The sequence below is a fragment of the Paramisgurnus dabryanus genome, chromosome 3 (assembly GCF_030506205.2).
Source record: "Paramisgurnus dabryanus chromosome 3, PD_genome_1.1, whole genome shotgun sequence".
In the NCBI taxonomy this organism is placed as follows: domain Eukaryota; kingdom Metazoa; phylum Chordata; class Actinopteri; order Cypriniformes; family Cobitidae; genus Paramisgurnus; species Paramisgurnus dabryanus.
Window position 1 is genome coordinate 39,984,185 of NC_133339.1, and position 25,538 is coordinate 40,009,722.

A 25,538-nucleotide genomic window follows, 5' to 3' on the forward strand; every position below is an offset into this window, starting at 1 on the left:
TTATTTGACATCTTAAAGTCTTGTGACATGGCCCCTTAAAGGAAATTAAGCTGCTGTTTTTCGTGATTCCATTTTTCAAACTTTAGTCAGTGTGTAATGTTGCTGTTAGATTTCGTGTCAGCTCTTGGTTGGTGTGTGTGTGTATGACACTTTAACATATTTAGTATGAGGAATCCAACTCTAAAGCAGTGTTAACAAGTCAGAATGCATTGCTTTAACTTCCCCTTTTATGTTGGCGGTGTACAGTACAAACAAAGATGCTAGGAAAAAATATTTTGAGATATCATATCCAGGTTTCACACATTCGATAGTCAGGTTTAAACATATTTTGCACATTCTTTAGTCTGCAGAGTAAAGGTCTTCCTTTAATCACACACACCTGAGACAGCTAATGAAGGTCTTTGGGTTCACCTGAAAATTATAGTCAGGTGCATAAGTGCAGGTTTGGAACCGCAGTAAGTAGGATATGAAGGAGTTCGCTCTCCTGCTCTAATGCATACAGCACTCAATGCTTTTTGTTCTTGAATAATAAATGCAAATGCAGACACACACATGCACACACACACACCTCTTAATCAATGCAGAATGACTGATTATGTGACACTGCTGATAAACAATGAATGACACTTGTTCTCACAAACCACACCTGTCCATTATCTACACGTTTCTGCATGATGCATTATACAAATGACGCTGGAAACAGCCACCCACAGTCAACAAAATTTTTAACAATATACACTAAAACAACATCTTAAAATAAATACTTAAAAAATATTGTTTTCTTAAATTTACATGTATGCATTTGGCAGACACTTCTATCCAAACCGACTCAAAGTGGAATTCAAATGTATTTTATTTTATCAGCATTTGTTTTCCCTCGGATCAAACCCACGATTATATAAAAAATATCCTTTTGTGGCAAATTATTTCTTGTTTATTTACCCCAATGCCATCCCAGATTCATATTTTGAACTTGTTTACCAATCAATATGTTGAGTATTTTCGAAAACATACCAACCGGTAAAGTAAATTCATTCGAAAACGTTGAATCTCATTGGTTCTTGAGTGTCGTGACTAGTTGCCATCTGCATGTTTTGTCACATGATTTTAATCACACCAGGACTGTATTTAAAAGGAAAACACCACGTTTTTCAATATTTTACTATGTTCTTACCTCAACTTAGATAAATAAATACATACAATCTTTTTTTAATGCGTGCATTTTTAATCTTTGTACAGCGCTTCTTGAATGTGTTAGCATTTAGCCTAGCCCCATTCATTCCTATGGCTCCAAACAAAAGTTTTATTTTGTGCCACCATACTTACTCGTGTAACTACTCATGTAACAGTCTTTAAATAGGGAAAACATGAAAGTGTTTAGTTGCTTCTAAATTCATCCCTGTTTGGATCCTAAGGAATGAATGGGGCTAGGCTAAATGCTAACACATTTAAAAAGCGCAGTACAAAGATTAAAAGGGCACGCATTGAAAAAAGATAGGTCTAAGTTGATGTAAGAACATAGTAAAATATTGAAAAACGGTGGCGTTTTCCTTTAATATTACTACGATTGCATCACTTTAATAAAGGGAGTCATATAAGTTACATCTGTTATGGAATAAGGAGGAATAAATAAGGATTTTCGGTTAATACTGCTCTTACAAATGTTAACTATGACAACCAATAAAAGGTTTCCCCTAAAATACCACACTACACCGGTCACAACATTAAAACCATAGTAACTTTGTATTACCGCCGTCATCAAGTGAAGATATCAAAGAGGAGTAGAACAAGCTAGAAGCTTCTTGCGCTGTTGGAAGAAGCTCCCTGGATTTTCACAGCGACAGCAATTATGGTATCTCAGTAGAAACTATGGTTACCATGGTAACAATTTGGTACGAGTTGATATTAGTCACCAGTGTCAGCAAAACACAAGACATCAAAGCTTATTATAGTTTAAAGAAGAGATTTGACAGTGTTTTGGTGTACACTAGTATTACCATGCTACATTTTAGTAGGGTATTGAGGCTGCATTATGTAAGGGGAGTCATCCGTCACCGAGGCTGTGATTGACAGATCTCAATGTGACAGCATACGAGAGAAAGTGAGACATGTGAAGGGTATTAACACTGAATCCCACTCTCTCAGAGTTCAAATAAGAGGTGAACTACGCTCTTGATTGCTTTAGGTACGAGGGGTCTGTTTGCTTCAGCTCGATCCAGGAAACTCCCAGCGGAAATGAAATGATGTAGGCTTGACGATCCTTTCATGTCCTGAGTGCTGGAGCGCCGAGCCCTCCCGACCGAATGCAAAGGGGTTTCTCAGGAGGAAACAAGCCAATTAAATTCATTCACAGCGGCATATACACATGTCTGTAAAGTATTATCATGCATTTCCATCCAAAAGCTCATTCGGATGTAAAACTGACAGGAAACAAGTGTGTGTGATGACTGACATCACTGTAGTAGACAGTAAAACATCAAAATAGGCAAAATATAGCAGAAAATAATAAGACTATATTGCCCCAAATAGTCTACTAGCATCATTATTTTACCCCCAATGCAAACTTTCATGTGTGACATCACTGCTCACGGCCCTGTATCACGGTTTGCAGTTTGCCATTGACTTACAGTCATTAGAAAGCAAAAATATCTTCAACAAAAGTCACCTGGGGCTCATTTTTGACAGTGGGGTAGAAAAGTTCTTGAAAGTTCAACGTGCCAAAGATACCACAAACGCAAAGAAGTCTTTGCCGTGCCTCCAGCCGATCTCCATCAGCAACAACTGTCTTTAAAGATCGCACACACTCAGACATCCCTGACAGAACAAAGAACCGACTACCAATTCTCAAAGCCTCTCCTGTAGCAGACAGCGATATGAAATTTCAAGAAGTTAAACAAGGAAGGTCTCGAGCACTGCCGCGCTTTAAACCGATCATAAATGATGCATCGCCGACTTTCCTAGCAGAAGGATTCCCGAGCACCGCTGACAGCCCTCTGACTTCATTTCCCCCGCAAACCCCAGAAATCGAGTTAGTGAAATAAGGAATTATTTACGCAGACACATCAACCGAGTCTGATTTGAAAAGTAAAAAGCTTCTCTTGGGTACAAATTGACAGCAAAACTGACATTTGGGTCTAATGAAAACAACATCAGTACTTCGCAAAGCATCTGGATCCATTAGTGTGCATTTTGTGGTGTCATATCAGATCAAGCCACGCTGCTTGCTTCCCTCGAGGCTGCTCACGAGGGGACAGAGATAGCCAAAATAGAGAGATAACACTCACCCAAATCTTTAGATCCCTGACTTTCACTGGCCAGCTCGCCCATTCTCACCAGCGCATCAAAATAGCCTTTCGCTGCGAACGTCACACCTGCGAGGTGGAGGAAAGAGTAATGTTAGGGACAAACATCTCAACACGTCCAACTATTGTTATACAATAGTTTGATCAATGACCAAAGGCCGACTCTAGGTTGTTGGTGTCATCCAGCGGGGTAATGAACAGTAAAAAAAATTGAGTGGATGACAACAGGAAGCTCGATCGGTTTAACAGGAAACACATTTAGATTCAGTAAAGATATGCCCTCCTGTGTCTATGGAAATTTACCCGACCGGCCCAGCTGTCTCCCTTCACACTTTCCCAATCCCATGCCTCATTACGGTTTTAAAATGTCAACTACGGTGAAAAGAATAAACAGAATATCATTATCTCAAAAAACTCACAAGCCTCAAAAAGAGAGCAATGAGAGACAATGTATGCGTGTAAGATTTCCCCTTTTGAGATCAACAGGAATAAGTAAGTTTCCATGCTGACTTATAGGCTGGTTATGTAATGGTCTACCCAAACCAGTAGTATCTAGTAACCCAGCAAGCAATATTCGTCATTTCACTGTATAGGTCAGTGGTCTCCAACATGGTGCCCGCGAGCACCAGGTTGCTCGCAAGGAGTCTGTGAGTTGCCTACCAGAGCATATTCTATAAATAGACTCAATTTTAATATTTATTTGTTACATATTTTATATTAGCTTGGCTTCTTTTATGTATGTTTTAAACAATGATAAAACATTGAAGGAACATTCCACTTTTTTTGAAAATATGCTCATTTTCCAGCTCCCCTAGAGTTAAATATTTGATTTTTACTGTTTTGGAATCCATTCAGCTGATCTTTGGGTATGGCGGTATCACTTTTAGCATAGCTTAGCATAATCCATTGAATCTGATTAGACCATTAGCATTGGGTTTAAAAAAATAACCAAAGAGTTTTGATATTTTTCCTATTTAAAACTTGACTATTAAATCATGTATGAAGATGGATGGAGAGATACTAATGGTATTCGTATGTATTAAGGCAGCAAAGTCCTTGTTTATTACGACAGAATGAAAGTATAGTTCCTAGTCATATCTGCCTAGAAAATCACAACTTTTAATTTTTCGTCAGTCTTAGTACACGATGTAACTACAGAAGAGTCAAGTTTTAAATAGGAAAAATATTGAAACTTTTTGGGGTTTTTGTTTAGGCATGATGCTAATGGTCTAATCAGATTCAATGGATTCCATCATGTAAGTCACCAGTGATTACAAAGTGTTTGGTTTAATTTCTTTATTTTATTACTTTTAGACATCTATTCAATTTTCAGTAGCTGCGTTTCCATTAAAAATTTCAGCAAAACGTTAGCATTATTTTCTAAATGTCAACAAAAAATGTTTCGAAATGACAGCGTTTCCATTAAAGGAACAGTATGTAAGAAATTTATATCAATTAATCATTAAATGGCCCTGAAATGTCACTAGACATTAAGAAATTATTTTCATTTCAAATACTTATATCACTCACAACAGCGGTCTGGCCAGGATATTGTCATGTAAAAAGTGGAGTTGCAGCCCTCAACTGATGTTTATGTTGGCGTTTGGTATATTGGCCACCAGCTGTGTGATTGCAGTACCAGTTTTGGCCACAATCCTACATACTGTTCCTTTAAGCAATGTTATGCGACTAAAACACGATTTTGTTGTATCGCGTTGCTTATGTGCAACATGCAAATTTGGATTTCTCTCTTTGCCTTTACAGAGATATGTGTATTTTCTATAAGAATGCGCTCCGGTCCTAACAGCGTGACGCGTCTTCACATCCCCATCAAACAGTGTATTCAACACATATCTAATCACTGACCATTGCATCCTCATGCTGAAAGTTTGTTATTTGCGTGCGTTTTAAAGTTTTGATAGTTTAAACTTTCATTTTCCTCACAGCTGCTCTTGTCTCCGTACACCTGACGTGCGCACACACAGCTGCCTTCATCAGTGCACATGAACAGAGCGATCTCTGGCTCACGTCTTAAAGCTACAGTAACATAATTCATCTCTGAATAAAATCACTCTCTGCTCTTGACTAAGGAACGGTTATACTTCATACGAATGCGTGTATATTTCATTCATACAGTAATGACTGAAGTGTTTTATTTTTATTACTTTTAACTAGAGATCGACCGATATATCGGTTTTCCGATATTTTCCCCGATATTTGAGCTTTTTCCAATTATCAGATATTGGTTTTGTGATATCGGATTGACAGATAAACAAGAGAATTGCGCGCTGGACGCATCTGAGGAGAGGAGCTAACAGCAGCAGAAGCAGCGTGCACAGCAAATATGACGGTTGAGTGATGTGACTTCATTAAAAGGTCTTTGAGTATACTTACTTTGCATTTAAGGCATTTATAACACATCTTATTTGTGCATTAATGTATGTTATGTTAAATAAGTTGATTTATTAAAAGCAATGCAGCTTGTCCAAGAATAGACAAACTCACAGAGTCACTGCCTGATCCATAAAATCCGGTCCCAATAACGACGTAGCTTTGCATGAATAAAACAGCCATGAATTAATGCTTGGTGGAATTTAAAACGCTAAATTAAATTAGTCTTCCTTTAATTTATGCTTCTCATTAGCATCGTAAAATCACGTTCATATTGCTGTTCACTTACCGGGGTTGAAGGCTGAAGCACAGCCACCACTTTTAACAAGATTATTTTAACAAGAAGTTATATTAACATTTCCCAGATAGACATTATTTTGCTAAAATATCTAAATAAATGTCTGTGGATATTAATTAATTATTTATTACCTCCGCAAGCGGTCACAGTTTGATACAGTTAATGCGTGAGTACATGCATAGATAAACAGCGCTGTCTACAGCCATTTCATAAGCTATAACAACAAAATATTAATTATTCTGGCATCAAATAACTTTACCAGTTAAGAAATTCAGTGATATATAAGCCATTTTGTTTGTTACTTTCCTGAATGTAGTATTCCAGTCAGTGATATTATTTGTAAAATCTCTTTGCTAACTACTTGTTGGACTGCTGAAGGCTACAGGTTGCTGGTCAAAACAACGATAGTATAACAAGTAGCCAACTCCGCTATACTTTTCTCACTCTCCGGCTTTGTTACCTGGCAACCGCAGCGCGAACTTTGGATCAGTCCATTTCTGATGAAATGATAGGGGTGTTTGGAATGGTCCATGTATTGGGAATATAGTTTCTACATTATTCATTAAATTAATATTATTCTTCACTCTTTCAGACCCCTCTATTTATGACTTTGTATGCAAAGAGGGAGTGATTGTGAAGATGATGATTATTATTATAAGGGTTTGTTCAGTTCAGTAGTTTTGAAGTAATTATGTCAAAATCAGAAGTATAACAGTAAATAAAAATCGATTCAGCATATCGGTTATCGGGCACATAAGCATCCAAATATTTGTTATCGGCATCGATTTAAAAAAATGATTATCGGTCGATCTCTACTTTGTACAGACAGAAGACTTTTTAAAAGGCATATTACATTTCTCTTTGCAGAAGAAATATTTGTTGTGCTTATTAATTTGACTCTCCATTTAAAGAATAATATACGTAATTTTTACAAGTAATATAACAAAGGCAACATCTGTTGTATTTATTTAGAAAAAAAATGTTAACAATTACAGTCATCAAAGAGCTTGCATATCAGCTTGAAGAATCGGCATCGGCATTGATATCGGGCGATCACGAAGACAACAAATCTGTACTCGGTATCGACTGCAAAAATCCTGATCGGAGCATCCCTACTTAAAACCATGGTGACGAGTGTGTTCGGTTTGACACAGTGCTGCTCAGACCGACATGCGGATCACTCTCGTAGTATTTTGTGTCACTCCACATGAAATCAAAACACACCTTTTCCGTCTTGACCTCCAACCAAACATACCACACCATATTAATAAAAAGTTCACGTGACTTTTGTACGTCAGGTGACCTGAAATACGTAAAAACTTTAAAATGCCTTAAAAACCACTCGACTATAAAAACCTTTGCAATATATGGGAGTTTGCAAGTTTGCAGTGTTTCCATTCGGAGCATTTTCAGTTCTCTGTCAATTTGAAGGGTAATGGAAACGCAGCTACTGAGAGTCAAAATTTTCAATTTAGTTCAGATGTCTGGGCTATGTTCGGACGGCTATTAGACGTCTTTAAAAACACAACATTTCTTGCTGTTTGAAAGCCTGTTAACAGCAAAACATATTCATCCCATCTTGGGAACCACCATTCAAATCATTGACATTTACGTATTTGGCCGATACGGTTATCCAAATCGACTAACAGTTTTACATTTTCATCACTGTACCTTCCCCTGGGAGCTGAACCGGTGACTTTGGAGTTTCTAGCGGCGAGCTCTACCAGTTTTTGTTGCTATGCTTATCTTTGCAGCAGGATTGCACAATCACTAAATAAGCATTGGAGGGGAATACTTTACAGCTGTGGCAGGGCTCGCCTTCCCAACAGGAGTTTATCTGCTGGGACTCATGCATTCATGCTTTCGATCCCTCTACAAACACCGGTCTGAGGAGTTATAAAGCTATATGAGCACAGCAAGATCAAGTTGTTGTAGGCTACTGTATTCCCCCAAATCTCCCATAAGCAGCTCAGGTAGGGTTTTTGTAGAAAATTGGATACCATCTGTTATTTTTTTATTGAATTTATTCAGAAACCAATCTGGACCTTCATCTGCATCGACAGAGTTCATCTGGAAAACCGTGCTTGGGTTTTGGCACAAAAATCAGTTAGGCAAACAGTGGATAAGTCTGGCCAGCTGTGGCTCTGCTTGAGTAATGCAAGTAAGGCAGACTGTCGCTCGACTGTAGGGGTCCGACTAGATGCCCATTGTTCAGGGTTTATTTGAGGGGAAATTATGCAGAAACTCGCCTGACAGATGAGACCAACACCTGTATGCCCTATCAAACAGAGAGAGGGGGCCCGCTGTTCGATCCTATCTGATTTTGTTTTCTTTTCCATTCTCCATCTGAAGTCTTCAAGGTTGGGTAGGCTGGTAGAGGAAGCAAAACATTTGCAGGTGCATTGATTTAACAAGAGCTGGGAATGGAGAGTTTGGTTTTATTTAGACTGTTTTGTGAAAAAAAAACGGCTGAATGATTTTAAATTTCCTGCACGATTCAGCAATACTGATGTGCGGCAACACCGCAGCAAAATATATTTTTAGTAGTTGCAGTTTGATTTGGAAGAATTTTAAAGTAACGTCCAACTTGACATAAACCAAAAGTTATGCGAACTTAAGGATTTGTGCAATTTGATTTGGTCTCATTACGGACTAGTTCTTTATGGGACAGCGCAAGTTAAATATAGACATTCATAAGAGGGTTACATTTGTTTAGCACTTTATGTAGTATAACGCAGGACCAGTTATTGGTGTGATTACTTCATGATTACGATCTTTACAATACCCATCTCTATTTGTAAGCCTAGCCCTTTAAAGTTTCTCTTCACTGTGAAGAAACCATGTCATAACATACTGATCTTAGTGCATTCATCCATCTTTCTCTGCCTGGGGCTTTAAAGCAAATCAGCAAGAACAATACCAGTCACAAATAATAAATGGTGGAAGAGAGCTTCGCTGACTTTGTGTCTGAGTGATTTAATTTCCTAAAAACATGGGGCAGGGTGCTGAACACATGGCCTGAGAGCAAAAGAGGATTATGGATAATACTGGTGGGCTTTGTAGCTTGGGGTCTCCCCTGTTCCCAACATAAAGAAGTGAGTTATGAAATAAATCTGTTTTCTACTCTCTATTTACCCTTTTACAGAAAACCCACGCTGCACTATTCACACAACGGCTGTATGGTTTGCTGTATAAACACTTGTGGACACATATGGACCCCTGTGTCTATTCACCCTGTACCCGAGGATAAGAGTCTTTGACTGACCTAAGCTAATCTGTCTCTTAATACCCAAAAGGTTTAAGCCCAGTCTGTCACACAGACTACTACATACAGTAAATACCCCCACTAAATTAGTTGCTGGGATTTATGGGTTACGTCCTACAATACTCTAAGATACATTCCTACCAGCCACTATCCACTGCCAAAGCTGCCGAAACAAGATTATATTTACGAAAATGGCAATGCACGTATCAATTGTCTGCCTTTCATCAGTCACCAACCGCACAACGCCTTGAAAGTCGCCTGATTGTTTCTCTGTCTAATGGCTAAATTTCAAATCATCAACACGGCGGGTCAGATTATCTTCTTTCTGAATGCCTTCATCAATCGAGCGTTTGTTTAGCCCATCTGAGCTCAGGAGGTGTCATGGGCTGCGTGAGAGTTGATAAGGCTGTGTGGCCATCTGAATGACAGGATGACAAATATTGTCATCATCTTCAAACGAAACTGCGCTAGCGGCGAACAGGGAGGCGTGGATGGTTTGGATAGCTGCCTGGTAGAAGGACATGGTTGGAGATGTAATTTAAAGGTACTTACTGGAGAGAGCCTTCTCATAGTTCTTCCCCATTGCGATGAAATTCCTCAAACAGGGGTTGAACTGTTCCATGATGTTCTGAAACAGAAGAAAGATGCGTTCATTAAGTTTGCATTGTTCACTGGCAGAGCCACACGAAATCTGCACCCACACGTACCCTTAGTTACATCCAACGTTATACAAAAGGAAAATGTTTCCGCGCATTTCTGTCATTTTATTTGCCGATTAATGACCAACGTCAACAAACTAGCCTTTGAAAAGTAGTTATAATGGGTTTTAAAAAGGACAATTCAATATTTGGCAAATTCTGTGACGTTCCGTCTTATACAGTAAATTCCATTTTTATGCTTGGATTGCCTGTGATTCCATCCACGTTTTCTGCTTCTTCATGAATAAGAGTTCGTTCAAGTATGCATATAAATAAGAAAAACGTACGCAAATACTAGTGAATGAGACCCACTGTCTTATAAAAAGGCCATGTATGTTTTTAGTATAGATAACAGTATAGAGACAGAGCGCAGCGCGTCATAACCTGAAAACCACGCCCACCCGGGAAAAACAATCCAACCGTCTCCATTGACTTTGTATTTCGAGAGGCTGCCTCCTTGTCATTTCTGGCTTATAACAAAAAAAAACGAATAATGCCTAAAAGCTGCTGTGTGACAACATGTACAGCTAACAAGCAAAAGAACCCAGAAATAAGTTTTTATAAGCTGTCGAGCCGTAAAACCCAGCCTTTAAGGAGAATAAAGTGGATCGCCGACTAAGTTTCCCCCTAGTGGACACAGTTTTACTAATAGGAGTACTATGAAACGTTGCCTGTTTCCACTTTTGTGTCTTTAAACGCTTTTTTTTTTTGTTTGTTTGTTTTTGAGGTCGACAGCTTATAAAAACTTATTTCTGGGTTTTTTGGCTCGTTAGCTGTACACCTTGTCACATAGCAGCTTTAGGTATTATTCTGTTTTTAAAGGGGGGGTTCAATGATTTTCAAGCATTCTGACTTAACACAGTTATTGAGTTGTTTCCTCATGCTAAACGTAGACAAAGTGTCAAAAAAGCAGTTGGACAAGTTACAGAGTATTTCTGTGCTGAATGCACTTCGCCAGGGTTCGCCAGGCCTCTCACCGGTTAGATCACTTGCCCACCGCAACACAGTCTTTCTGATATTTTCTTGTAATTAAATCATTTAGTTTCGTTAGAGAGAGCAAACACCTATAACTGAATGTGTCTGCTGCCTGAATTCAGCGGAACTGAACGCGCGTCATCACAGAGCAGCGGCTGCGGGTGTCAGATTTCATTTATTCCCGTCAGACTGCGGCGAGCAGATGATGGCAGAAGGCGCGTGCTTACTCGTTTTTGTTTTAAGATACATATATGATGTTTAATATAGGTGAGTAGGGCTGAACGATACATCGAATTTTCATCGTCATCGCGATATGAACTCACGCGATGAACACATCGCAACAGACAGCCTTGACGCGATGAATGAAGGGAAAACGGTAAGCGCATGTAATGAACGTTTGACCCGTCAGGTTTAGTCCTGAAGACATGCCCTGCGTCCCAAACCGCATTCTTCCATACTATATAGTAGGCAAAAAGCACTACTTCTCGTACTCTTTGCATACTATATAGTATGGAAGTAGGCAGTTTGGGACGCATGGATGGTTTGCGCGTTCAGGGGAACCCCCAAGTCAGCTACGCTCAGATTGATTTGTGATGTGTCAGTTGCGACGCTGTGCCTGTTAGCAAAAATGATGGCGAGGAAGGAGAGAAGAGTGAGGAAAATGTGTTGTCAGACGAAGACCTTGTGGTGAAAAGGAACAGCACTTCAGCTATATCATGGAATTATTTTGGATTTAGGAGAGATGACGGCGCAAACACAGGTACTGTGGAAGCGGTGATTCACATATTGCGTCTATTGCGCGCTCAAGTTCATTATTTCAAATGTATGTTCGCTCTGGAAGCGCCGTAGTCGCGACTCGCACGCAGTGCTCGTTATTTCCAGGTATTTCAAAAACATTTTAACTTTTCAGAATGACACAAGCGCAGCGTGCAGATCATTTGACAATAACCTACGTGTCTAGCGTTTTCCACGCATTTTTAGGCGCGACATGTGAATGGCCCCTAAAACATGAAAAAATATAAAATATTTATCGCAACTCACATCGTCATCGCAACATTAAACAATGTCATCGCACATCGCAACTTTTCCTCACATCGTGCAGCCCTATAGGTGAGATCGTTTTGTTGTTGTGTTTTTCATTAAGAATAATAATAAACCCATCATTCAAGCAGCGCTTTATGGAGGAATAGCCGGTTGCTCTGCTTGGGACTGGCGGGTTTCTGTCAGAAGTACCTGCGCACATTGACTCAAGCACTTAAACCAGCTGTTGCACTCGCATTTGCACGCAAATTCATACGTGATTTAACGCAGCATACACAAGCGCTGGATTTAAACAACAGTTTCAGGGGTTTTCTATACGCATCACTTCTTTATATGGGCACTTCCCTCGGAAAACCCCGCCCACCGTCAATCAGCGGGAGACGCTAGAGCTTGCAAACATCTTATCACGCCACTCAGCTTTGTTTAATTTCAAAACTCAACAATGGCACGAAAGATGAAGTGTGTTTTTGGATGTAAGGAGAAGAAATCCAGCCTTATGAAAACAATGGATATAGTTTATTATCCAGGGTAGCAGCGAAGTTTTGCGTGTGTGTTTGATGCGGTGGATTTTCCCAACCGGGTCATGACGAGTTGCACGCGGTAAGTAAGACTTCTGTCTTATGTTGGAAATAGTTGCGTGCATATTATATAAATGACACCAACATGCAGTGAATCATAAGTTAAAACAGTGTTGTATAGTGTTGCATGACTTGTACTCGCTCCTCCCGCGGTAGTAACTCCTTCATTTTTCGTACGTTATCGGAAAGATTCGGTAAAGCTAATCTTTCTTTTATAAATCTGATTAAACTAAAGACTCTTCGGAGATATAAAGGATGTCATACTACTCTATAGGTACTCCAGATTAACATCAGAAATGCATAAACAGCGTGTGTTACGTAAGCTTTAAGTTTAATCTGTAAATAAGTTTTTATAAGCCGTCGACCCCAAAAAACGAGCGTTTAAAGACACAAAAGTGGAAACAGGCAACTTTTCATAGTACTCCTATTAGTAGAACCGCGTCCACTAGGGGGAAATGTAGTCGGCGATCCACTTTATTCTCCTTAAAGGCTGGGTTTTACGTCTCGACAGCTTATAAAAACTTATTTCTGGGTTTTTTGGCTTGTTAGCTGTACATATTGTCACACAGCAGCTTGTAGGCATTATTCTGGTTTTTGTTATAAGCCAGAAATGACAAGGAGGCAGCCTCTCGAAATACAAAGTCAATGGAGACGGTTGGATTGTTTTCCCCCCGGTGGGCGCGGTTTTCAAATTTGCATAACTGCGCTCTGTCTATATACAGGTAGGGAAGAACAGCTCATTTGCATTTAAAGAGACACACACACAAACAGCACTTTTTCCTGAACACCCCAAAATGGGTCTTTTTAAAAAATGGTTTATAGGGTATTTGGACCTAAATCTTCACAGGCACATTTTGTGGGACACCGGAGACTAATAAAGCATCTTTAAAAATGGCCATATGTCAATTTTTACCCAGCCATAGGTGGAAACAACCCAGAATATTTTTAGAGTGCAGATGTCCATACTTTTTTAAAATTCCCCAAAATGTCCACCAACATTCCTCTTTTCCCTTTAATATTTCCCATTAGAAAAATACTTGGCATAGCCGTTGCATGTATTCTTATGCTGCACTCTTAAAAATGCAGCATAAAACTTCCTAGCAACGTGGTTTGTTCTGTCCATATTCACTGATCCATGGGTCGGAAACAATCCAGATTTGGTGTGGTTCAAGCAGGTTAGCACTTTCAAATAAAGCTGGGTTAACCAAATAAATCTGGTTAAGAGAACAACGGTATACTGGCATTCATAATTCAAAAATTACGGTATAATCGGCTATGCAGGTCGAATCAGCAGGGCTGCTGTATACACATATCCACAACAAGGATGCTATCATTTTCATCCATGCAAAAGCTTTCCACAGCATCATCCCTCTTCGCACCAACCATCATTTCATGTTGTGTTAAACAGAGTGTGATTTTTCATGTGGGAGGGAATCAGACATTCATTCTGAGGGCTAAAGTGAAGAGGGGACCCAGCAAAGAGCTTTGACATTTTAAGATGGTGTTTAGAAAAAGTGGATACCGAATGAGAGCATGTGTCACTAGTTAAAGAAGAACATACAGTAGTGTGTTAGTAGTCTTAGCATGCTAGCAAAACTTATTACACTCTCTGTATGTGTAAACCATTGCGAAGCTCGGTTCCTAGAGCAACCAAAATAAACACTTTACTGACGTCGTATAATCCTTCAGTGATGCTCACTCGAGCGGGCATCTGTCACATCACCCACAGCATCATCCACTTCCCCTTCAGGGCTTCCACCAATTAGAGCGGCCGCAGTCTGCCAGGGCCTTGGGGTTAACAAAGTCCCGAAGCTGACAGCACAACACTACTGCAAACCATGCATTATTCCTCTCGAATTTACCATGAATAACTACATCCCCAAAATTGGGCGCTGCATAGAAACCTCGACATTCATAAATTCAAGAGCATTCCACAGTTATAATGCAAATGATTATATCTCAGACCTTCACACCACTTCTGCTTTTGGAGATTAACCTTTTGACTCCAACCAAAATTAAAGACACCTGAAGTAGCCGACCAAGGGCTGCGTGCCAATTTGCATACCTCTAGTACAGTGGTCACCACTCCTGGTCCTGAAGGGCCGGTGTCTCTGCAGAGTTTAGCTCCAACCCTAATCAACCACACCTGAAGCACCTAAGGTTTATTTTGCCACAGACCGGATAAGCATGGATCCATATACTGACACACATCTGATTTCTTTCTGAACGGTTTATGTTAAGACACCACTTACTGTTTTTTTTTATGAGAATAATGACCAAGACTGTGTTATTTCGAGATTATTTTTGTGTATCTGTCATGTCAAGCGCAGAGATGATGTGCTAGCACGCTTTTAGAAACATGCGTCTCTCTGCGCGCGCTTATTAGTGCGTGTCTATTTAAGTATGTGTGTGCGTCCATGTGCACAGAAAACAGCTCACTTTAGCATCTTCTTGCGCTCAAATTGTTTAAATTGCTTGAATGTTAGATTTGAAGACAAACTTTCTATATAAATAGTTATTGTTTTCTGAATGATGCGTATTTAAGCGATTATCATCAAAGCGATATTACCCATCCTGCATTATTTTTTCTGCTTCCCCACAAAAATATTGTCTCTGTCTCTTCTGCAGGGCCGGTACTACACTGCGTTCCAAATTATTATGCACATGCAATATTTGTTTATTTTTCCATTACAGTCAGTAATTTTACAAATTTTATTTTACCCTCAACACTTATATGGCAGTGTGGATGTTATTCTATTTAAATGAAATAAAAATTTAAAAAGGCACTTTAATACTTTTAAAAATATGCAAAATATGCCGTTCCAAATTATTAAGCAAGTTGAAGTTCTCCTACAATATGGGTATAAAAAAGATCTTTCTAAAAACAAAAAAGTGTGCATTATCTTGAAAAAGCAAATTACTTCCTATAATAATTTATATTAGGTGGACCAAAACAGAAATTATTAAACTATTATAAGATTTATGAGTGATTCACAGTACAGAAAGATTTGACTATATAAAAGGCTTTTTAAATTTTAGGAAAATGCAGCAATATAGTGCCAAAGTTAAGAAGCAAACATGTATTTAAACCTGCTGGTGTCTCTGAACTTTAATATGGTGTCCTTCGTGCATAAAGCTGGATTTTTAATCCTCCCCAAACCAATTATGCACTGTAAAAAACAACCTATAGAATTTACCCAATAAAATTGTTGTAACAATTTGCACTCACTTTGTTTGAGTAAATTATATCCTATATATTTGAGTAAAGAGTACCTAAATTTAATTACTATGATAAACTAAAAAAAAATAGGTAAGGTCTACCTAATTTTTTTCATAACTAATTACTCATAAAAAATGAGTAACATTAACCCTATTGGTATTAAGCAACAGATCTATTAAATTATTATTAATAATGATTAGCCATTAAGAAATATTACGTATTACTTATTCAGAGAGGATTTAATAAGAAAATAGTCATACACAAGATTGCATAAATTGCTTGCTTTATTGACCAAATAACATTCTGTAAACATTTAAAACTAATTAATGGAAGTACAAAATAACCCCAATACATTTCAAGTGAAATACAACATATAGTTTTACATAAAGCTTCTTGAACATATTATTTCATAAAAAAATAAACCAAAGTCTTCATGAGATTTTAAAAAACCATTAAAAGCAAGATTCCTAAATACTGTTCTTCACGTTATCATTAAAAAATTAAAGAAGACAATAATATGAGAGGAAAAACTGATCTCATTTACCTCTAGCATGCTATATCAATACAAACAAACATTTCAATTTCATTTAAAACTTATTAAGTGCAAAAATACAACTTCATATTATGCTATAACTCACAGTACACATGCATAAAACATTGAACACTAACAAGAACGTACTTACATTCAATTTTAAGTGATTTAACTTCACATACAAGTCTCATATATAACATATGAACTCCGAAGTACTTTTTTGAACAGACATTAAATTAAAAAGCCCATGGAAAGGCAACGTTAATTATAATTCCGTAAATGATAATAATAATAATAATAATAATAAAATGGCTTCATAAATGGATCCCTTCTAAAACAAAACTCAATATATTAACAGATAAATGCAAGAAAACTTTAACAGTAATTATCTAGCATCGACAGCTTTACCGTTGTTTGTCTGCTCGACGCCCTCCCGTCTGTATCGTACATCAACCGTCCGCTGCTCTCTCTCGTCACGTGGCTTGCTCAAGTTCAACCACTCATATTGAGCAGCTGGTGTTCACGAGATTCAGACATGTAAATAATAATAATGGAAGTTAATATTTTAATCACAAATATGGATTTTTATTCGTACTCACAGGTGCAAGAACTGGGCAATGTTTCATTCAAAGCTAACCTGACTGACATATTCTAACCTATCAATCTGTCAACAACAGAGACAGAGAAGCACGCAAATGACTAAACTTCTGGTAGATTTTACCGTTAAACAACTTAACATTTCCATTCATGATCATATCAACGAGTTAAATAAAAACTTACCTGTCAACAAACTGCAGTTCTCCCGCCGATATGATATGAAAAATTATGACTCGAGTCCCGCCTGGATGTTGATTCATGCGCACTTTGCGGTGCTAAGGCCAATATTTTGGGGTATATGATACTTATTTTTTTAGTATTGCAGTTATTACTGTTAAAAAATGGATAGTGAAGGTAGAATATACCCATTATTTTTTATTTTACTTGCTAGCTTATATATGTAATTAAATTATAACTAATTTTCATGGGTTAAATTTAACACCCTCAAGAGTAATTTTTTACAGTGTGCATTCAGCATAATATTTTGAAACTGCATATTTTGCATATTTTTCAAAGTATTAAAGTATCTTTTGACATATCAGGGTTTCCCGCAGCACTTTTCAGTTCGGGCGGCCCACCTAAGCTGGGATACCCTACCACCTTAACTAAGTCGTCCAAAAAAAAATTGCTGCACAAAAGGCTGTCAAGTGCATCTCGGAGAATAGCGTGGACGCGCTTCACACCACGAGTGGGCACGCGCCACATGGCTGAAATGAGAGAAAGACATGGTCCGTCACTGTCTGGAGGATAACTAGCCTGTTGATAAAAAATTTCATTAATTAATAATCTAGTATGTGTTCATTTTCTGTCATAGTTTCTTCAAAATTGAGTTTAATTTGAGTGTTTTAAATATAAATATTTTCATCATGACACGTACGATTGCCCCTTTGATTGCCATGCCCCCGGCCCGCCCACCGGCACAACCCTACCACCTTAACTAACACATTTTCTGCGGGAAACCCTGCATATTTATTTCATTTAAATAGAATAACATCCATACTGTCAAGTGTTGAGGGTAAAATTAAATTTGTAAACTTACTGACTGTATTGAAAAAATAAATAAAAATGGCATGTGCATAATAATTTGGAACGCTGTGTAGGCATGGGCAGGGGTGGGCTTAGCCCATCTAAACATCTGTCTTGCCCACCCAATCAGAATTAGACTTAAAAGCAGAAGCTTGTGTGCGCAATATTATGCATATGCAAATTATGCATATTTTAGCCTGTTGTTTCCGATGATAAATCCATCTCTCTGCACCTCAATTCCCCAAAATCACATTAAATATAAATGCACCACCCGAGTCCTTTAGCAGTCATTTAATGATGTTGCTTAGTCCATTCATGTCTCATGGTCAGAAATGACTGAGGGCTTTGGGCAAAAATGCAACCCTTCATTCAAGACAAGGGGGAAATCATAATCCTTTAAAAATAAACAAAACATTTTTTCTGACTGTCATGATGAATGAAGACAAGCATTGATGACACTATTACATTTAGATCTGTTCACATTGCATGCACGTTTTAGGCATGTTTTATTTTTATTTTTTGTAGAGTTGATCATTAAAACCTATCACAGCCGTGAACGTTGAGTGGATGAATGAAATGGCAAATCATTGCAGTTTAAAACAGTTTTCAGTGCAATTAAAGAATTTGGTTAAAGCGTGCCACATGCCTTAAATGAGGTTATCATAACAACAGCATGCAGATGCAAGAGATTCATTGTACTGTGAAGTCTGTATATACAGTAGCAGAAGTGAGTATACTCCATATAACTCAATGCACAAGCCAGAAACTAAGCTTTGTTTTTGCACAGGCCTAACTAAAGGGTTAACTCGTCAATTAAGAGAAAACACTTCCCTGCCAATGACTAGAATTTCTGGCTTTCCACTAGGGCTGCACGATGTGAGGAAAAGTTGCGATGTGCGATGACATTATTTGATGTTGCGATGACGATGTGAGTTGCGATAAATATTTTATATTTTTTCATGTTTTAGGGGCCATTCACATGTCGCACCTAAAAACGCGTGGAAAACGCTAGATACGTAGGTTATTGTGACATGACCTGCACGATGCACTTGTGTCATTCTGAAAAGTTAAAATGTTTTTGAGATACCTGGAAATAACGAGCGCATCGCACCACGTGCGAGTCGCGACCGCGGCGCTTTCAGAGCGCACATACATTTGAAATAATGAACTTGAGCGCGCAATAGACGCAATATGTGAATCACTGCTTCCACAGTACCTGTGTTTGCGGCGTCATCTCTCCTAAATCCAAAATAATTCCATGATATGGCTGAAGTGCTGTTCCTTTTCACCACAAGGTCTTCGTCTGACAACACATCTTCCTCACTCTTCTCTCCTTTCTCGCCATCGTTTTTGCTAACAGGCACAGCGTCGCAACTGACACCTCACAAATCATGAGCGTAGCTGACTTGGGGGTTCCCCTGATTGGCCTAATAGCATGAACGCGCAAACCATCCGTGCGTCCCAAACTGCCTACTTCCATACTATATAGTATGCAAAGAGTAAGAGAAGTAGTGCTTTTCGCCTACTATATAGTATGGAAGTATGCGGTTTGGGACGCAGGGCATGTCTTCAGGACTAAACGTGATAGGTCAAACGTTTATTACATGCGCTTACCGTTTTCCCTTCATTCATCGCGTCAAGGCTGTCTGTTGCGATGTGTTCATCGCGTGAGTTCATATCGCGATGACGATGAAAATTCGATGTATCGTTCAGCCCTACTTTCCACAATACCGCTATTATCCACCAGGTGGCGCACTTCTGCAACTTATAGACGATTTCATCGGACGCAAGTGCGCTGACGCGATACAACTTTACTTCCGCTTTCATTTTTTTAATGGTCTGACTTGTTGCTAAACTGATCTCTTGAACAAATGTCGAAAATAACAAATGTTTTGGTTTCCTGGGTAATCTGTGTGGTGTTGTTTTTTTTTGGTTTGTTATATAAATAAATTACGTTTAAAGAACTTTGTTGTTATTTATTCTTAGGGCACTTGTTTATGTTGTTACTGCTGAAACCGTCTATACAACCCGGAAGTAGTGCGTGAAAGAGAAAGAACTCCATGTCTCCAGAATCGCTCTGCATCTGATCTCTATCAAAAGACCTTCACAAAACTACTTATCTCAGCTTTTTTTCTCAAAATTGGGTGTTTTTGAAGAAACCTACCCATATTTGAGAGGTGATAAATGAAGGTAGGGTGAAACGTTTTTTTTGTTTGTTTGTTTGTTTGTTTGTTTGTTTATTTGTTTATATATTTAAAGAAGAACAATTTCTAGAAGGCATTAAACTTTTGTGAAAATCATGAAAAATGCTGGCGCTGGCTCACAACTTTGTTTTAAAAACGCTGGCAGGGAAAGAGTTAATGGTGCCACATGCTGAACATCAGTAAAAAATGACAAATTTTACCTTTTTGCAACAGGAAAAACCAACAACAATTAAGAATGCATGATTATATTGTGCCATGGCTTTGCAATAAAAAAAATTCTTCATAATGAAAGTCAATGGGGCAAAAACAGCCACGAACAGTAAATGAGGGAGAAAAAATAAAATCTGATGCTGCAAAAAAACTAACAAGGCATCAAAGCAAATGTTTTTACTAATCTTTGACAAGCCCAAAAAATCCAGTCCACAATCACTTTTTTTACTGCAAATCTGTAATTTGGGTATTTTTTCCCAAATCAGTGACATCATTTATAAACTTGGCAATTAAAGAGTTAAAGAGAATCCTAGAATTTTTTAATCATTTAGTAGTTTTGATCAGGACTAAGTTGATTAACAGATTAATGCAAAAAATGTGAAAAGCACATACAGCAGTTTTCATCCTGAACCCACAGTGTATTGTTCAGTTTTTGAAAAATCCAACGTATTTTCCAAAATATGTCGTCAATATAAGACATCACTGAAAATCATTCTGAAACACAAAGAAAGCTGTGGCCAAATTAAGACTGCCCACCTAGGATATCTGCCAGCCCGCTCTTCTAGCTGGCAAGAACTGGCCTTGTTCTTCTGACTGGGTGAACTAGCCATCGATCGGAGTGTGCCAGTGCCGACCTGGACCTTATGTAGCCTCGCCACTGATATGCATTTCTATTGTGTACTGTTTGTGTTTTTATGAGTTGGCATCCAACTAAGTATGTCATCGTAAAACTTTTACGTAACTTTAAAAACAGAATCTCCCACACGTTCTTTAAATAAACTCTAATGGGCTACTTAATCCTGCTCTACCTATAGAGGAATTTGGTGCCACGGTTGCAAGATAAGCTACAGCAAATACAAACCAAAGCATGTTAACAACAGACTGGAAAATACCAGGTTAAAACATTCTCGAAGATGTATTTGGGCCGTCTCCACCAAGCTGATTTGGGTCAGATATTAATAGTCACACCGTGCAGGCTACTCAAGGAGCACAGATTAAAAAAAAAATAGTAATTATTGCATCAAAAACAAATGTTTTTGCAGGAAATCAAGCTTGAGATTCTCACAAATGAACGAGTTTTTGGCAAGAGGACGTCACTTGACGTCACAGGTCACCTTTCTTAATCTCTGGGCACTTCTGAAAATAGGACTGCACCTGATGGAGTCTCAGCAAAACCAGTCAAGCAGGAACTCACTACATTAAAATGGAGGACAAAATACATATTCATAAACCCAAACATCTGCATATTTTTATGTTTGGGCTTATCTTTAATGCCAGTTTGCTGGCTTTGGCAGTCAAGTCACATCAGTTTTATTTATACAGAGCTTTTCACAAAATGCATCGTTTAAAGCAGCTTTAAAGAAAATCCAGCCTTAACATATAAGGAGGAGATGATGTGTGCAAATACACATGGATGAGCTATAGATCAGCTCTCTCTGATGTTGAAAGACTTCTCTTTTTCATGGATTTTTTTATCTTTCTTTACCTACCCTTTGACACGGTCTCCTCTACTCCCTCTGAAACTCCTGCCTAATGCCCTACCGGCATGCCTCATTAAAAAAACCCTGGCAACATCCTTGTAATGTGTGAGGGCAAGAAATAAGAAAGGAAGAAATGCAGTACAATGAAGAGAGGTGGAGATGTGAAAAGCTACACGTGGGTGGCGAGCGAGCCCATGTCTGGGCTTATATGGCACTTCTGCATTCAAGAGCAAAATCAGGACGCATTTACTTGAGAATGATCGAACTGTAATAAAGTAGGTCCTGTCATTCTCAGGCTGATAGTAGAGGTGTAAATCGGACAGTTTGTTGCGATTCGATACAGTATCAGTTACCTCGACCAGCAACACGGTATTTTACCGATACATTTGACGGACTTATCTTCAATGCAATTACGAATTGATTCGATTAAATTATCAATGCTTTAATATTGCGTGCCTAGTTAAGCAGTTACATTTTTAATAACTTACGAATGTAACCAAAATATATAACATGAACATTTATTTAAAACGTTCAAAAAGACACACAATCTCGGTCTCAACTGGGACATTTACAACAGCTAAGAATAAAAAAACAAAAAAAAATAACGAGGGAAATTTTTTTTCACATAAAATCAAGCTTATGATGGCAACATGGATTTCTGCCAATGTGTTTGTCCAATTTCATTTTCCAAATGCAAAATATTTCCAATCCCACGTTTTGCATCCGATAGCAGTCACAACGTCTTCGAGAACGTCTTCTGCCTTTATCGGAGTGTTTTCGCTGCTACAACCGCTTTGTTGCTGCATTGCATTTAACTTGCTGACACTAGCACACAAATATAAGCTAAAATACACGGCAAGGAATGAGGATGCGGGGTGTCAAAACAATGAGGTACCTTATTAAAAATGTAATCAATGCATTTATCCTTATTAGGCTTGCCGCGATAGTCTGTGAAACGATGATAACCGGTGCTTCAGCCTCTCACTGGTCAGATCACTTGCCCACCGTGACAGTCTTTCACCGTCGTTTTGATATTTTTGTGTAATTAAATAATTTAGTTTCGTTAGAGAGAGCAAACACTAACAACTGAATGTGTCTCCTGCCTGAATTCAGCGGAGCTGAACGCGCATCACGTCACAGAGCAGCCGGTGTCAGATTTAATTTATTTCTGTCAGAGTTTGCGAGGCAAGCTGACTGACCAGATGATGACAGAAGCCGCATGCTTACTCGTTTTTGTTATAATATACATATATATGATGTTTAATGTAAGCGAGATCGTTTTGTTGTCGTGTTTTTCATCAAGAAAAATATTAAACCCATCATTCAAGCAGCGCTTTTATGGATAAGTAGCCGGTTGCTCTGCTTGGGACTGGCGGGTTCTGTGAGAATTACCTGCGCACATTGACTCAAGCACTTAAGTAAACCAGCTGTTGCACTCGCATTGCACGCAAATTCATACGCTATTTAACCCAGCGTACGCAAGCGCTGCATTTAAACAGTTGCGTAATTCAAAAGTGAAAGTAAAATGTGCACGTCTGCATGCGCATTTATAAGCCCCTCCCACCCGGTGATACCGGGATCACCGAGTTTGTGACGCGCCGATTAACCGGTGAGAAAATTACGTCACCGCGGCAACCCTAATCCTTATCGATGTATTTGTTACCAGTGGTGGCCAGTGACTCCTCTTTGAGGGTGCAAGATGCAAAGTTGGTCACAAGTTGTATGTAGCCCGTCATGTGTGTGATTCGTCATTTCAAAATGTGTGTGCGGCTCGTCAAGGAAACTTATGTGCATCACACAAGATGTCAAACTATGAGCCTGCTGCATACGCTTCGAAGCGGTTTATGAGAAAAGAGAGAGTTTACTGTTAAGTTAGTGTCTTGCGAGTATTTGTGAATGTAAGCTTCGATTTTATCATAAACCCTTTTGATGCATGTGCAGCAGGCATGTATTTTGCCAAGACACGTGATGCATGTGGTTCACATGACGCAAGGAACACATATTTTGAAATGACGATCAACACAAGACACTCCGAATGCATATTTTCAATTCGCGCCCCTTGGAAGATGAATTTACCAGCCGCCACTGACTGTTACACCTATAGCAGATAGCCACCTTATAGTTCCTACAAATATGCCTTGTTTTGGCTAAATTTGGGCAAACGTAACAAAAGATATTGGATGTAACAAGATTGAGCACTGCTATTACTATGAATTGGAGACAATGCAATGCTCAATATGGCCGCTCTGGCGATGGAAGTCCCGCCTTTCAGTTAAAAGAACCAATCATCAATCAGAGACACTTGCCCACTTGTACATGTGTAGTAGCAGAAAATAATGTCAAAGAAAGGTGATTTTAGTGCAATTTGAGCTTAAGAAACCAAAGTTATGGTACAGTTGGTGTCAGGTTTAATTGTGGGTCAAAAATATGTTGTTTAAAGGTGCAGTGTGTACATTTTAGAAGGATATTTTGACAGCAATGCAATATAATATAAATAACTATATTAAAAGTGGTGTATAAAGACCTTACATAATGAACTGTATTGTTTTTATCATTACATTAGAATTGATGCTTTTTTAATCTACATACACTACGGGTCCCCTTTCATCTAAGCCGCCATTTTGGGCAGCCATGTTTCTACAGTAGCCCTAAATGGACAAACTGCTCTACAGAGCGCGTATGTCACTACGTTGTCTCAGATGATGACATGTCTGTCCTGTGACGGCTATTGTAGCTTCTCTATGTGCTTCGAAAGGGCGGGGTGTAATTCGCAACTTCACCACTAGCGGCCCGCTAAAATCTACACACTGTACCTTTAATTGTAAAATAACTGTAAAATACTTACTCAACATACTGTTAAAAAATTATGTAGAAATTACAGTATTACTAGCAGTTTGCCAGTAACTCACTGTAGATTGAAATTATGTAATTTTCTGGCAACAATTTGTTCAACGTTAAATGAAAGCCTCATGCAAAGCATTCTGGGAACCAAAATCTGAAGGGAAAAAACAGAAAAAGTTGAGGATTTCTGGATCCCAGAATGCTTTGCATGAGGCTGTTTTTCATGGTTTTATTTTGTAAAGACAAAGACTTGTTGATGTTTAATTTTCATTTAACTTTGAACAAACCAGTAAATAACAAATTTAAATCTACAGTTAGTTACAGCTGCATAACTACCGCAATTTAAATAAATATTAGATCTATAGCACTACTGCAATCTCATGAGGAACACTGGTTTTCACACAAATATAAGTGACTGAATTAGAATGCTGTAGATATAAGTTTTTTTTTTTAGTTATGACGCCAGCAAGGTATAGTCAACACTTCCACATACCTCCAATAAAAAAGCAAAACCCTTCATACGACCACCTCTGGCAGTTTTTTGCTAATGTTGTTATTAAGGCTATGCATACTTTAGCAAGGTATAAAGCTAGCACCCTAAACTCATAAATCACATCTGACAAGAGTCGAGTGCTGTCAGAGGGACTGGGTGGGGTTTAGGTGGTTTCTTTTCTATATTCTGCAAGTATTGCTAAATTTATCATCCCAGTCCTCATGTGCTATATCTGCCAGCCTAATTGCAAGCACTAATTGGAATATGAGGCCAGCATACATTGCGTCTAAGAGCTTGGTTATTCCTGACAATCTGTATCAGGACGTGCTACACTTTAGTGACAAAGCGAGAAAATAAAGACAAATGCGTACTGTAATCTAGCTCAT

At 38.5% G+C, this 25,538-nt stretch overlaps 1 protein-coding gene across 7 annotated transcripts in view; it reads right to left on the bottom strand.

The window, feature by feature from the left end:
- Positions 1-25,538, bottom strand: part of baiap2a (BAR/IMD domain containing adaptor protein 2a) — a 122,678-nt gene that overhangs the window by 75,133 nt on the left and 22,007 nt on the right. For all 7 annotated transcript variants that reach the window (XM_065263391.2, XM_065263396.2, XM_065263399.2 and 4 more), the window contains exons 2-3: positions 9,809-9,884; positions 3,285-3,371 (exon numbers count right to left, since the gene is read on the bottom strand). In XM_065263391.2, coding sequence (XP_065119463.1) covers positions 3,285-3,371; positions 9,809-9,884 — 163 coding nt within the window. The remainder of the gene's footprint in view (positions 1-3,284; positions 3,372-9,808; positions 9,885-25,538) is intronic.